This window comes from Phoenix dactylifera, chromosome 1 (assembly GCF_009389715.1).
Source record: "Phoenix dactylifera cultivar Barhee BC4 chromosome 1, palm_55x_up_171113_PBpolish2nd_filt_p, whole genome shotgun sequence".
Taxonomy (NCBI): Eukaryota; Viridiplantae; Streptophyta; class Magnoliopsida; order Arecales; family Arecaceae; genus Phoenix; species Phoenix dactylifera.
The window spans coordinates 22949659-22963576 of record NC_052392.1 but is presented as its reverse complement, the minus strand read 5'-3'; the positions used below and the strand labels follow the sequence as shown (position 1 = coordinate 22963576).

Below are 13918 nucleotides of genomic sequence, written 5' to 3'. Positions count from 1 at the left end.
GTGGTCCATTGCATGACCTGCTTCCCGATCCAGAGTTTGCAAATCTACAAAAATGGTTTCTGATCTTTTCATTTTTTTTTCTCCGCTCTCCGTGGATTTAGATCTTACTATGTTCTGTATGGTCATCACATCGGTTATAGATTGTTCTGTAATCTTGCTTTTTGGGGGAGGGGAGGAGGAGGGGGGGAGGGGGGTGTTCAGGGAGGTTTCCTTCATACTAGATCTATGAAGAACAGGTTTGAGAATGGATGGATTTACTGTTAGATCTTAGGTTTTCATCTTGCTACCTTTTTCTATGTGTGATAAGACCCTTGATTGTTTAGTTACTTTCATAGTTCACTAGTTGAAATCTCTGTGTGCTTGTCATTGTGGTCATGTTTGGTGAGGTTCCGTGAGCTGAACTATAATTTGTTGAAATCAGGGGGGGTACTCTCAGGTATTCTTTCATTAAACTTATGAACGTAATGCCTATGTAATTGTAAATCTTAATAATATTTGTGCATGCGGAATGTGAACTATATATTCATTTTTCATCATCTGATATGGTTTTCATGTGGATGGAATATAAATTCAAGAACTTTACTTTTCTCATGCTTTTATGCTAATTTTCATTTTGGATTTACTTTTATGTGCACTGGGTTGTTAGGATTTTCCATCATACGGTTTGTACTTATTTTGTAGTTATCAGTCATTAATATTGGGTCGTTTCTGGTTGTCATGAAATAATGAATCATGTTGCATCACATTTACTGAATTTTTATGTTATCCTCCATTTATCTTAATTCTTATTTTCCTCCTCTGATATGCAGAAAGGATTGCATTTATGATGTTAGTTTCCATAAACCTTATAGATTTTTATGAAAATTGTACATGGAAATTCATCATCCTCCCTCTCTTTATGATTGATATCTTCATAGCTTTATTTTGTAATGATATTTGTTGTTACTTTGTGTTCATGAGATATTTATGTCGTCTCTTTATTTTTCATATGCTTTGATGTTAGAAATTTATAGCCTATTGCCACAGTCAAGTACACTCAGTATGCTTAAATAGTATTTCCATGATGGAATTTGGGCATGCTATTCTTTTTGGTCCAGCAAATACATGCTTTGCATCTGTTCAGGTGCACTTTTAATTTACTGATTCCACCTAGGTTACATACCTATCTAAGAGCACAATTGATCAACCAGGATTTATCTTTGTATTTTCTTCTATCTGTTTTGTTGAACCTACAACTTGTTTTACAATATATGATCTTATATTGGTACACCCTCATTTTTTTTTTATTTTCTTTCGGGAACATCCTTTTTTTCCTTTTGGTAACAAGTCCATCCACATCTTTACATGTATATATTATCCTGATCTTTCCATCTTTCTATCTTCTTTCGTGTTTTTACTTTCTTTTTTCCCCCTTTTTTGGACCCTGATATTCTTCTCCATCATAGGGTGCTTCAATGGCTTTTAAAGTTTATGGTTGTAATTCTTTTTGGCATGCAATGATATACTTCTCTTTCAAATTTCAGGAACTTCATGTGTTTTATCAATAAAGGACAGGTTTTTCAAAATGCCAAATGCCTAGGTTTTTCAAAATTGAAAGAGCACATGTATTAATCACCTGCTGACCTACATGTATGGTCGATCTTTAAATGGATTGATCATATCCTTTGAATGACCAATTGATTGGCTTTTCTAAGCCAATTGTAATGATGCCCTCTGACTTTAAGATCAAAAAGGTACTTGAAATTAGCACCAGGTAGCCTACTTGAGCTACCAAATCCTTTTCTTAAAGTGTAGCCATAGTTGGTCAATTTCATGAAATGAAATCTCACTATATGTACATCTGCTGTGGCCTCTAATTGTTGTCACTTTGGCCGATTTGCAGCCTCGATGAGAAATTTCAGCCACTTCCCGGCCTTGAAAGCTGGTTGAGAATTTTTTATGAGCACCAGAAGTTTCTTCCTCGTTGTTTTTCTCCAACAGCATAAATTTGTCCTGTTGAGGATGATTGTTATGCTCATACACCTAAAACCAACAGAACACCTAAAACCCACTTACAAAAAACAATTAAATACAGGTAGTATCCTCGGAATTCTTTCCTTAAAGTATTTTATCGCTTTCTATCTTCTATCTTTTTCTGTAGTTTTTACTGTAACTTTACGTTACTTATGTTTTATTGAAACTTTAGTCCTTGATTGCCATATGGATAGACCTTCTTCTCTGCTGATGCTGCAATGGCTTTGGATGTTTTAGCTTTGATTCGTTTTTGCCGGCAAAACTATAAATTTTCTTCTCTTATTATACAGTTCATCTAAAAGAAAGAGGGTGTGCAGAGACTTTTTTTATTTTTGATCTTCAAAAATGTGCTCTTTCTATAAGGACTGGTGTCAAATGCTTTGGTTTTCCAAATTAGTTTCTGCTGGTGATTATGATTCTTAAAAATCTGTTGATCATGTTTCCGGACGTTGTACTATCATTGTTTCAAAGCTTTCTTAGGTGTACTTTGGCATCATTTTAGAATTTCCTGTAGTTTTTTTTTCAAGAGTTACGGCTTGTTCCTTGCGGATTTTGTTCATATATTCTTGCCTCTGATTTTTATGTTGTTGGATATGAATGCCTCTTGAGATGAAAGTTTTGCTAAGTTGTGTTTATTTTGTTTGGTTAATTGCTGCATCAAACTGGTTCGTATTCGCACCCTGGTTTTCGTCTATCTGATATTTTGAGCGCTGTCCTGTGATTACAGTATGTGATATTTCTCCCAGGTCCTTTTGTTTTCCTTGTTCTGATTCTTCTACAGTTGTTATGGTGAGAAGAGATGAACTAACGTAGAACTTGGGACATCTTTTAGTCTCATAATTCCAATTGCTGCACTGGGTAAAGTAGGCTGCAGGGTCCAAATTGGGCCTCCAATCCAGCAGCAGCAGGTGGCGGACAATGTGGTTGGTGTCTGGAGAACCCTCGAGCGGTCTGGACAAGGAGGCTGAGGTGGTAGAAGTTAACAGAGTCATGGTGGTTGACTGCAAAATAATGGAGAGACCCCGAGGCCAGCGATGCCCAGGAGTTCCATGACACAGGCTGAGGTGGTAGAAACCTTAAATTTAGGGATTCGGGGTGTCTGGTGGTCGATTTGGATTCGAGAAGGAGAATACCAGATGGGAAGGAGAGGGGCTGGGATCACGGTAAGGTAGACATCCCTTGTCGAACCCTAAATTACGTTGAGTCTCTGGTTTGCTAGTTTTGCACCGAGTGGGCAAAGGTTGCCAATCTTAATTTATATGGAAGCCAAGTATACTGTGAGAAACGATTATAAATGAGTCCCTGGATGAAATACTAAATTACTTACAAGACTGCAAGTCACGAGTAAACTTGTATGGATCTAAAGGTTCACCATAAAAGTCACAAATTGAAAAAAACATCACGTTCTTAATTAATTAAACCTTCATTTACCTGTAGGTTCTAAAAGTTATGCTTGAGCAGGTCTAAAAGCTTGCACTGAGAAAATTTAGGCCTCTTGTCCTTCTTTTTCTATTTTTTATTTTTTTATTTTTTTATTTTTTTATTTTTGCTAAGGCGGGTGGATTATACCAGACGAGTATGGATACATACAGTAAAGTCAAAAAAAACAAAATACCTCGGAATATCGGGGCAATTCTCCATCTCCAGTCCACAGGGTGCTATTCGAGCGATTAGCTATATAAGCAGCTACTCAGTCCGCAGCCCCATTAGCTTCACGGAAAACATGCTTAGCCTAAAAAGTCCCTCCATCTCTCACCATTGCCTAGATATCTCGGAGCAAAGGGTGGATGCAACTATTACCCCTTGGATCCTTCTGGATCCAACTGATAACCGTAACCGAGTCTCCTCCCAGGACGATGGAACTAGCTCGTAAAACGCATCGGACGTGACGAAGGTCTGCCCAAGCGGCCCTCAGTTCCGCATCCGGAACCGATATGTCAAAGATTTGACTGCCTCCTGTAGCTACGACCTTGATAACCTTGATAGTACACAGCCGGATCCAAAACGAGGGGTATCGGCCGCTCAGGTCATCGTCAGCTGTCCTCCGATTACTTTGATGTAGTCTGAGAAAAGATCTTGCATCACTTGTCTTATTGACTGCGTGCAGTTTGCAAATTAGGGCGCTTCTTAACCTGCATTTCTTTCTTCAGCTGCACTCTCGATCATTAATTAATAGCTGATAGATTGTGATGGATGAGCCGCGGCCGCTTGATTTTGTCAAGCTGTAAGTTGCGACCAAGTGGTTGCAAAAGCAGCAGTCCCAAATAAAAGAGAGAAAAGGGCAGTACGTAGCTGACTGCTGCTACGCTGCGTTCTAGCCAAGGCATTCCCTCTCCCTTCTTTCCCATGAACTATTCGTTTTAGAAAGGCAGAGAAGAAAAGGGAAGACATATGAGAGAGGAAAAGAGCAAAGAGCCAGGAAAGGTGGGTCCTTTTCTTTTGTGGTGCAAAAAGGTGGTGCTCTTTTGAACTACCCAATCACGGGACATCCTTGACACCCTTTGTATTCTTCATTTCTCCACCCCAGCAGGATGCAGCAGCCATTACTAGGAGGAAAAGATAAATGAAAGGATAAAGAGAAGCACAGATGCAATTTGTACTCTTTCTCTATGACTCTTCTGTACCTTCACATGAATGGATAATATATGGAATCCACTCACTGTTTTGGTTCTTCTTCTAAAGACCAAATATTCTAAATAGAGGTAGAAGAAGCAGCTACTTGGAGACATGGTGTGTCCCTTTCCCTACATAGCAGGTCTCGTTAGATCCTTCTCTTAATTTACTACCTCACCTAATTATTTTCAGAAACCTTGCTGCTAATACTTTGTGCCTTTGGGTGGTCATCTTATTCGGCCACTTCTTTAAAAGCTTATATCCTTCTTCTTCAACACCATCCATGTCGTTACTAACCTCGAATGGCTGAAACTTTATAGGATCCCAGAAATTTAGACTCAGCAACGAGTTCTCAACGTTTTAGTATGTGATATCCCAAAGGATATTGCTTTATATGCTTCTGGGCATCAAAGATTCCCCTCCACCACGAGTTTTCTTTAGATTCTTCTCTGAACTATGGTCCATCTCCATCCTCCTTCTATGACAACGGTCTCAGAATCTTAGAATACTGAACCTTATATCTTCCTCCCCTCTGTGGCAAGTTTTCTCCAGATACTTCGATTTCCCTTCTCTCCCGTTCAGCAAAACGCCATGTCTTTCAAGCCTCCTTCAATCAACTTTGTTTATCTCCTCCGTCATGTTCCTAGAAGGATGCAGTTGCAATCCTTCAATTGCCTCAGCCTCAGCTTCTTTTTCAGCTAGTTCTTGATAACCCGGTTCTCCTCGCTGGATTCTTCTGTTTCATAAATGGCTTCTTGTTTCCGGGCCTTGAGTCTGGGAAAGAAGAACAGAGACAATTCAGTCTCATTACCTCATCCTCCTTCCCTGCCTGGTTCTTCTTTTCCTTCTTCCTCTCAGCTGCACAAGATGAACCACATGGCTACCGAGATGGAGGTCATGGAGAAGAAAAGATGGGACAGCTTGGAGTCGTGGTCGATGCTATTGGATCCCGGCACCGAGAGTGCAGAGGGAAGTGGTGGAGGAGAACAAGAGGAGTGGATGGCAGATCTTTCTCAGCTCTTCATTGGAAATAAGTTTGCTTCAGGGTCGCATAGTCGGATATACCGAGGAATTTATAAGCAGCGGGCAGTCGCGGTGAAGATGGTGAGGATCCCAGAGCAGGACGGGGAGAGAAGGGCAATGCTTGAGAAACAGTTCAATTCTGAAGTTGCCTTCCTTTCCCGCCTTTATCATCCCAACATAGTGCAGGTTAGTTTAGCAAGTGACTTCTTTCCTTCTTTTTCTGAATTAAATATTGACAATAGAGCTTCATTCTTTACATTATACTGATTCCAGCTGAATGGTTCAGCATCCTTTTTCCGGTCGGGCTGTATGTTGAATGTTAAATATAATGAAACACACTATCCATTCAGCTGTTCTTCTCTTTCGTTAATGATAAAGAACGTAGATTAAGCTTCCACTGTACTGCTCTTATTTCATAAGAACAAGATTGGCTATTTAGATGTTTATGAGCTTTATTTAGACTTGCCTGCACATTCCTAACATTAAGTATTAAACAGTTGAATGTTCATCCAGTTAGAAATTTGTGTGATATTACAAATGCATATACAACTAAGGACTAATTAAGATTAGCACCCCATAATAAGAAATTTGACTTACAATAGGGATATCTTAATAGTTTGGAGAAGGAAAAATGGAAAATCTTTTTACTTATTAAAAAATAAAAGCAAAGACAAAAAGTAAGAAGAGAAACATTATAAGAAGCGGAAAACAAAATTTCAACTCTTCAGCCATTTACAGAGTCTGTTAAATTTTTAAAATCTGTACCAACGCTTACGATGGCCAAGCTTCTCGAGGCTGCCTAGACCTCATGACAAGGATAAATTGAAGTCATGGCATCATAATTTTACACCCTTTAAAACCACATTTCTGCTATCAAATTGGGTAAATTTGCTTTGATGCACCAAATGGTCAAAACACTTCTCTGTTTCCTCACTTTTATGAGAGAAAAAAAAACTAATGGGTACAAGGAGGAAATAGGGGGCACCTCTTCACAAGGGATCAAGGTTAGCTAACCTACAGAAAAGGTTGCAGTTCAGAAGCAAGCCAATATTGCTGATACACTTTCAAAAAGTACATGTAGAAGTTTGTTGTCTCATCAAACAAGAATTTTTATGGGCACATTCCTTGGCTAAGATGAGACAATGATTCAGAGAACATCTAGTTTGGCAAGAAAACAATCATCAGAAAGAAGGTGAGCCAACATTTTAGATGAGACAACATAATTTTACCACATGCGGCTTACATAAATTCCTTGCATCATTTAATTCATATAAATTGCAGGCATTATTGGGATTTTATCATTTAAGTTGCCAAAGAATAGCAATTGTCACGTAGTACCAGAAAATTACCTCTGCACTTCATTCACCTTTTTAATTCTATGAAGTACATTTTCACACATGCAAAAGCTTGGCTTTCTATATCCACTAACCATGGCAACATTTCCAAGAAATAAAATCTCAAAAATTAACTCAACAATTATTGTCCCTTCATGAACCAACATTTTCTTCTCTTCCCTCCTACTCGATTGTTAATCCCCTATATGGAGTTCCTTATCCAACCCTTTTGAGTTTCCTTCCAAGACAAACCCAATATTAAGATTTATCGATGGTTTGTGTTCTGTTATAAAACATCAGATATATTATAAAATATTACCTTCTGAACTCAGTTGCCCTATAAAAGACACATCTCCTTTTGAGCAAAAGATGCCCATGTCTTTTGCTAGCATTTCTTTGCTCATCGAAAAATTTTCAACACCAATTTTGTTTGTTAAGTTACCCAAGTGCTTCCAGAAAATGACCTCTAGTGTGAACTTAGCTTGTTAGAATACCAATGACTACAAAATTCAATATATGTTCCAGTCTTCAAGCCTTTTCATCACATTTTTTCCCCTTTAATTAATGCTTCGCTACTAAATTGCATAGGTGGAAACCTGTACTTGCTGTTTCTCTTTTCCCCTCTCCAATACAAACTTGAACTTGCATACTAACTTATTTAATTTGTTCCCTTTTCGAATGTTGCAGTTTATAGCAGCCTCCAAAAAGCCTCCTGTATACTGTATAATTACAGAATATATGTCTCAAGGAACTCTGAGGATGTATCTTCACAAGAAACAGCCATATTCTCTGTCAACTGAGACAATTTTAAGGTTAGCCCTTGATATTTCTCGAGGAATGCAATACCTTCATTCACAAGGTGTGATTCACAGAGACCTGAAATCTCATAATTTGCTACTTAATGATGAAATGCGAGTTAAGGTTGCTGACTTTGGAACCTCATGCTTGGAAACTCAGTGCCGAGCATCCAAAGGTAATATGGGAACTTACCGTTGGATGGCTCCAGAAATGGTCAAGGAAAAACCATACACTAGAAAGGTTGATGTGTACAGTTTTGGAATCGTCTTGTGGGAATTGACGACCGCTATTGTTCCATTTCAAGGAATGACACCTGTGCAGGCTGCATATGCTGCTTCAGAGAAGGTTGGTTCTTTTAATTTTATTTGCCAAGGCATCTTGCAGTTAGGATTTGTCTTGTTTTATGCATCAAATAGGTATATCATGCAATGCTTTTTCATCAAAATAAGTTCTGATAGGTTTATGCTTGGTCCCCAAATACACTAATTATTAATAGAAAATTGCTTGAGAGGAAAACAACAAGAAATGAATCAGTCCAACATCTTCTGTCCACATGCTATCTTCCATTCATAGTCTATGTCATGGTTCCCTTTATCTCTATGCAAATGTCATATTAGTTCCTTTATTGATTGCTAGTTTTAAACCTAATTTTAGGACCGATACCCATGCTTCTGCTCTTTAAAACAAATTAGAGAATTTGTGTACAATATGTTCTGACCACTGTATGTAAGTTTTATGTACTTCTTTTATTGAGAAAATTGTTATGCTTATGGAAAATATTTACTAAAATATGTTCAAGTTGGTACCTTCCATTGTTTTTATGCTTGGCTTGATTTCTTTGTTCCTTGTTATATATAAGGAAATTAGAACAACCTGTCACTCAAGTTTTAGCCATTAGTTCAAATGGTTTGGTTGTGAAAGATATAAACTCCTTTTTTCTTCAGCTGCTTTCAATTCAGAAATCTCTCTCCATTTAGTTTTGACCTTTACATAGCCTTTTAACAATTCTGATGAGCAATATGGGTCAAAAATACGTCTTGACACCACAAGGCAGATCAATGGTAGGATCCACAGCACACTAATCTCTCTAAAGGAGCAACTGCCATTTTTAGATTTCAATATCAGTAAAACTATAGTATATGTATTTTCCCCAAGTTTCCAAGCCCATAGTATAGATTAAGGTAACTCTAGGAGGATTTTCAAAATTTTGAGGCCAGGGCTCGACAAATAAAGGCCTAGAAGAACTATTTTAATTTTCTTAGATAAAAGATGAGAACATCTATTTAATACTTTTTTCTGAGAAAAAGTTCTGTCTACTTCACTAAGGCAAATTACCAGGTATACTGCTGCTATTGTGTTTTGTTGTTATCAACAGGAAAAGCTTATTGATTTTAGACGGAGTCTGAATATTTGGTATCTGAAAATGTTGCTGCATCAAAATCATAGCTGACTGCAATTTCAGCACTTAAACCGGGTTGTTTGTGGGCAAGTCTATTGATGCTATCTGTTATAGAAAAGAAAAAATACATGATTGCATGAACATCCAATCTTTGTTCTTTACAAATACACCATATAATTTATCTTCTGCCAAGTTGTTTCATCATTTTAAATATAGACCAACTTTTGCAGTAGATGGTACTGTGTTCAAATGGCTTATATCATGAGCTTCAGGTCAGAGCAAAAATTGATTAGCTATCTCCAGTTTTAATTGTTATATCAACTCTCTTTTCCTTTTCTTTTCTGTTTCCATAGATTTGATTTCTCAATTACTACATCAAACACCTCAGAAAATCTCTCTCAAGAACCTCATCCCAGGGCTGCAACCAATGTGCTATATCCCTTTTTTGCAAGATTTGGGACTTCTAATATTCATGTCGGTTCTATCTTCTTGTTCAGAACATGCGGCCACCTTTATCGACTACTTGTTCACCTGTCCTCAACAATCTCATAAAGAGATGCTGGTCTGCGAATCCAGCGAAGCGACCAGATTTCAGTTATATTGTTTCAGTGTTGGAGAAATATGATGAATGCATTAGGGAAGGCCTTCCTATCCTTGTGCATCAAGAGCTGAGAATAGGGAATTCTCTTGTTGGGCTCTTCAAGGGCTGCATCACAACAAGATCATCAACACCTGTGCCTGCTTGAACCTGGAGTAGCATATAAAATGGTCATCTTTCTCACATGACATCAGTAATTTATAAAGGTAATGTCTTGTATATATATATTTTTTGGTTTTCCTGGCCTAACTGAATGTGGAGTGTTGTAATAATGACATAACCAGGCACATAGTAATAGCGTTTAATTTTTGCGAACGAGACAATTACATACATTGTATTAGTTCATAAAGGCAAATTAATTTATGCGGATGTAAAAAAGACCTTACTATATGATTGAGGTTTTTGATGTCATTATAAATGCTAGTTTATCTTTGTTCCCCATCCATAACCTGGTTTTTGAGATAGAAAAAGCTTGACCACATTTTCTGCTTCTACCTATATATCAAGTGTTTTTTGCCCTCCACTCTTTTCATCTTGGTAACCTTTATTCAAGATCCCATATAATCATTCTTTTTTTTTTTTTGATAGTTGTACAATCATTTATATTTAGCCACTGGCTTGTTCTGAACATATCAAACCATCTTAAGTTTTTTTTTCTCTGGCTAATTGGGTACTACTCCTTGACATTTTCTGATAATCTGAATTCTGGCCAGGTCCTATTATCACTTCTAACACATACGCTATATTAGCTTTATATCACATCCACCTCTTTCAAATCCATGCTGCATTTACCTTTTACTCACAAGTTCTCAGATCCTTTCCCCAGCTATATTTGTTGTACAAAATGTACATCTTCCATCCCGAAGGTATTCATCGAGAATTATCAGACACAGAGTATATGATGATTGCTATCAGTGACATGAGTTCACCCTCACTCAACATCTCCTTGCTTTGCCACCAACCAATACCCAACCTGATTGGCAGCTTTATGAACATGCTCCAAACTGCAACTATTGAATTCTCTCCTTAATGTTTGTTTGTTTTTTTCCCAGAGAAATTCTCTACTTAATGTCGATACTAGTTTGAGTAACAAGAAGTGGTGGTGCAAGGGTTTAATAACTAACAGATATGGGTAAAAATCTTTATTAACTTGTTTGTCGAACTGGTCATGAGCTCAAAAGATTCATAATAGTATAGATTCAAGTTGCGAGTTTAGTCTTGAAGTTAGCATGTTAATTAGATGGCTGTCTTCCTACAGATCGCGCCTTATCATTCTTTCTCGAGCATTATTAGGCGTAACCAGCTTCTGAAAAAACTAGGTTTAGTGCCCATACTAGGTTTAAGGATTTTGATATCCAACCCGGCTGAGGTACGACGAGCCAGGGTGCACAAAGCATTCTTCTTCTTTATCTTTTTCTCCTTTTAGAAGATCTTTTATCTTCCTTTCCATCGCTCACTTTGTCATAGCCACCATGAGCTTGGAAGCATTTCGATATCATGGAACACTCCAACAAATGGCGAACTCATTGTTTGGGCCAAGCCCCAACATGTATGAATGTTCTAGCTGTCAGAATATGAGATCTGCACAAGTTCATTGCATATTATAAGCAGTTAACTATTATTTGTTTAAACAATCTTGCTTAAATGTAGCTTTTACATCTCTGATAGAATTTTTAGCTTGTCATCTCTTTGATAGCCTGCCACCTGAGAATGAAGGATGATGACCCTCAATAGGAGAAGTTTGGTGCCTCAAAAAGACTTTTTGAGTTGAGATTGTCATCAGCCCTCGTTCTTGTTTCATTGATGGGAAGTGTAAAGACGAGCTATTGGCATGGGTTGGTCCACCTACTCAACCACCCTTGGTTGCTTGGGATGGTGACAAAACTAGTTCGGACGGGGCAATCACTGTGTTTTTTTTATGAGGTTTTCTTTTCAAGTTAGCAGCGACGTGTAATGGATGGAGGCAACTAAGTACTTGCTTTTACCCTGTTCAATCGTCGCTTTAGGCTTATATATATATATATATATATATATATATATATATATATATATATATATATATACATGGATATGGAGTTACTGAAGAGAATCCAAACTCATCTATATAGTATCAATTCTTTACAGATTTTCTTCTGAAAAAGAGAGATGTATCCACTTTTCACAGCATCTAACCCCACCTTTCTCAATTGACGGGGATGGCACCCACCGTGGGCTCCCCTCGACTGCGTGAGGCTCGATCCAGTACGTAAATTAAATTTTTATTCAAAAAGATTAATTAACAATTTGAGAGTGCAAGCCTTTCTTCTTCTTCCGCTTCTTCTTTGGGTTGCCCGCGGTTCCCTGCAAGAAGACGAGCCTTTCTTTTGTCTTCACAAAGCTAAAGCTGAACCATCCCCAGCAATAATAAAAAAAAAAATAAGGAGTATGGAAGAGGACCAGATGACCGGATCCATTTTAATATTCAAATTTATCTGAATATAAATATAAATATAAATATTTAAGTAATATATATATATATATATATATTAAAAAATTAATATGGATATAAATAATCATCTGCTTAATCTTTATTCGAATATTATATAGCTCTCGTGATCTTTTAAGAGAAACTATATTAATGTGTAATCTGTTTATATAGTGACATGTTTAATTTGGGGTCATAAAATTTAACTATCTGAATTATATTCATATTTATTATATTTATAATATATATATATATATATATATATATATATATATATATATATATATATATATATATATATATATATATATCAAAATAAAACTAAGTGAATATGGATTTGTATTTGATTAATATCTGAATCAGAATTGGTATCTACTAAAATAAATCTAAATATGAAGATCCTGAGACCCAGAATGTATTAATTTTCGGTCTTAATGTCTCACTAATCTAGAAAATATTGAAACTGCAATTACAGGTTAACAACACTCTCCAATTTACTTTATTGTTGTCTTCATAACTCTCATTATACCTCCCCTTGGCTCAGTGATGTTTTTTGGTTGTTATATAAAAGTATAGGAGTTAATATTAGTCCTCCAAAATTTGTTGCTTAAATCTATTAGAAAAAAGAAACCGATGCTGCTTGAAACGCATACCAATATTACTAAAAAAAATAATTCATTATTAGTATTAGCAAATCAGGGATTTAGATATGAAACATCCTTTTAACTATGCCTAATTATCCTTGATGTTTAAATTTAGAGTGATTAAAATAATTGTATCTTAAGTGTGTCTTTGACCTCTCTATAAGCCACTGGGTTGCATGTACAAAACATTCTAAAGTTCAAATCAAGACTCCAACAAAAGTTGTGATTAGATGATCAACACATTTTCTTTGGTAGAATAGTAAACACGTTTTCTTGATAGTAACATGAATGACTAAGAGTAGGATTATCAATTAATGGAAGAAATTAATAAATTCACTAGAAAATAATCTAGTTTGGACCATAAAACTAGATCCATAAGCTTATATGATAAGGTTTAGATCCCATCATATTTAAACTTGCAAATAAATATGTTGATAATCATTTTGATTCACATCCATTGTTCACTCATACATGTCAACTTACACATCTATATTGACTTAAAAATTCACATTATAATCATTTATCGTATTTAGATATATAACCTTAAATTTAGTACGCAGTTTTGTGCAAAAAATCTATCTCATTAATTTTTGATGAATGAAACTTCCTATATATATATATATATATATATATATATATATATATATATATATATATATATATATATATATATATATATATATATATATATATATATATATATTAGTCATTAATTGATTGCTCCAATATAAGTTGTTGATGAAAGGCAAGATATTGGAGAAAAATGCCAATAAAAGAAAAAACTTTTGCAATACACACTGAAGTTGTTGAATTATCTTGTTAAGAATCCAATAAGTATGATCTGAACCCAAAATCCAAACTAGATTAGAGATGGATGTAGATTCTGATAGATTCGATCCAAATTTAACCTGTTCACAAACCTAAATAAAAGAAGAAATACAAGAGAGTAATATATCTAAGGGTGAGAAAATAGGCTTACCTAAGAATTAGGATCAAGGAAAGAAAAACAGAATAGAATTGGAAAACAATAAA

At 36.1% G+C, this 13918-nt stretch overlaps 1 protein-coding gene across 1 annotated transcript; it reads left to right on the top strand.

The window, feature by feature from the left end:
* Window positions 1–4470: 4470 nt before the first annotated feature.
* Window positions 4471–10168, top strand: LOC103718859 (serine/threonine/tyrosine-protein kinase HT1). Its single transcript, XM_008807857.4, has 3 exons — window positions 4471–5835; window positions 7671–8126; window positions 9678–10168. The coding sequence occupies exons 1-3, from the start codon at window positions 5374–5376 to the stop codon at window positions 9924–9926; spliced, it is 1167 nt and encodes a 388-aa protein (XP_008806079.2). The 5' UTR covers window positions 4471–5373; the 3' UTR covers window positions 9927–10168.
* The last annotated feature ends 3750 nt before the right edge of the window (window positions 10169–13918 follow it).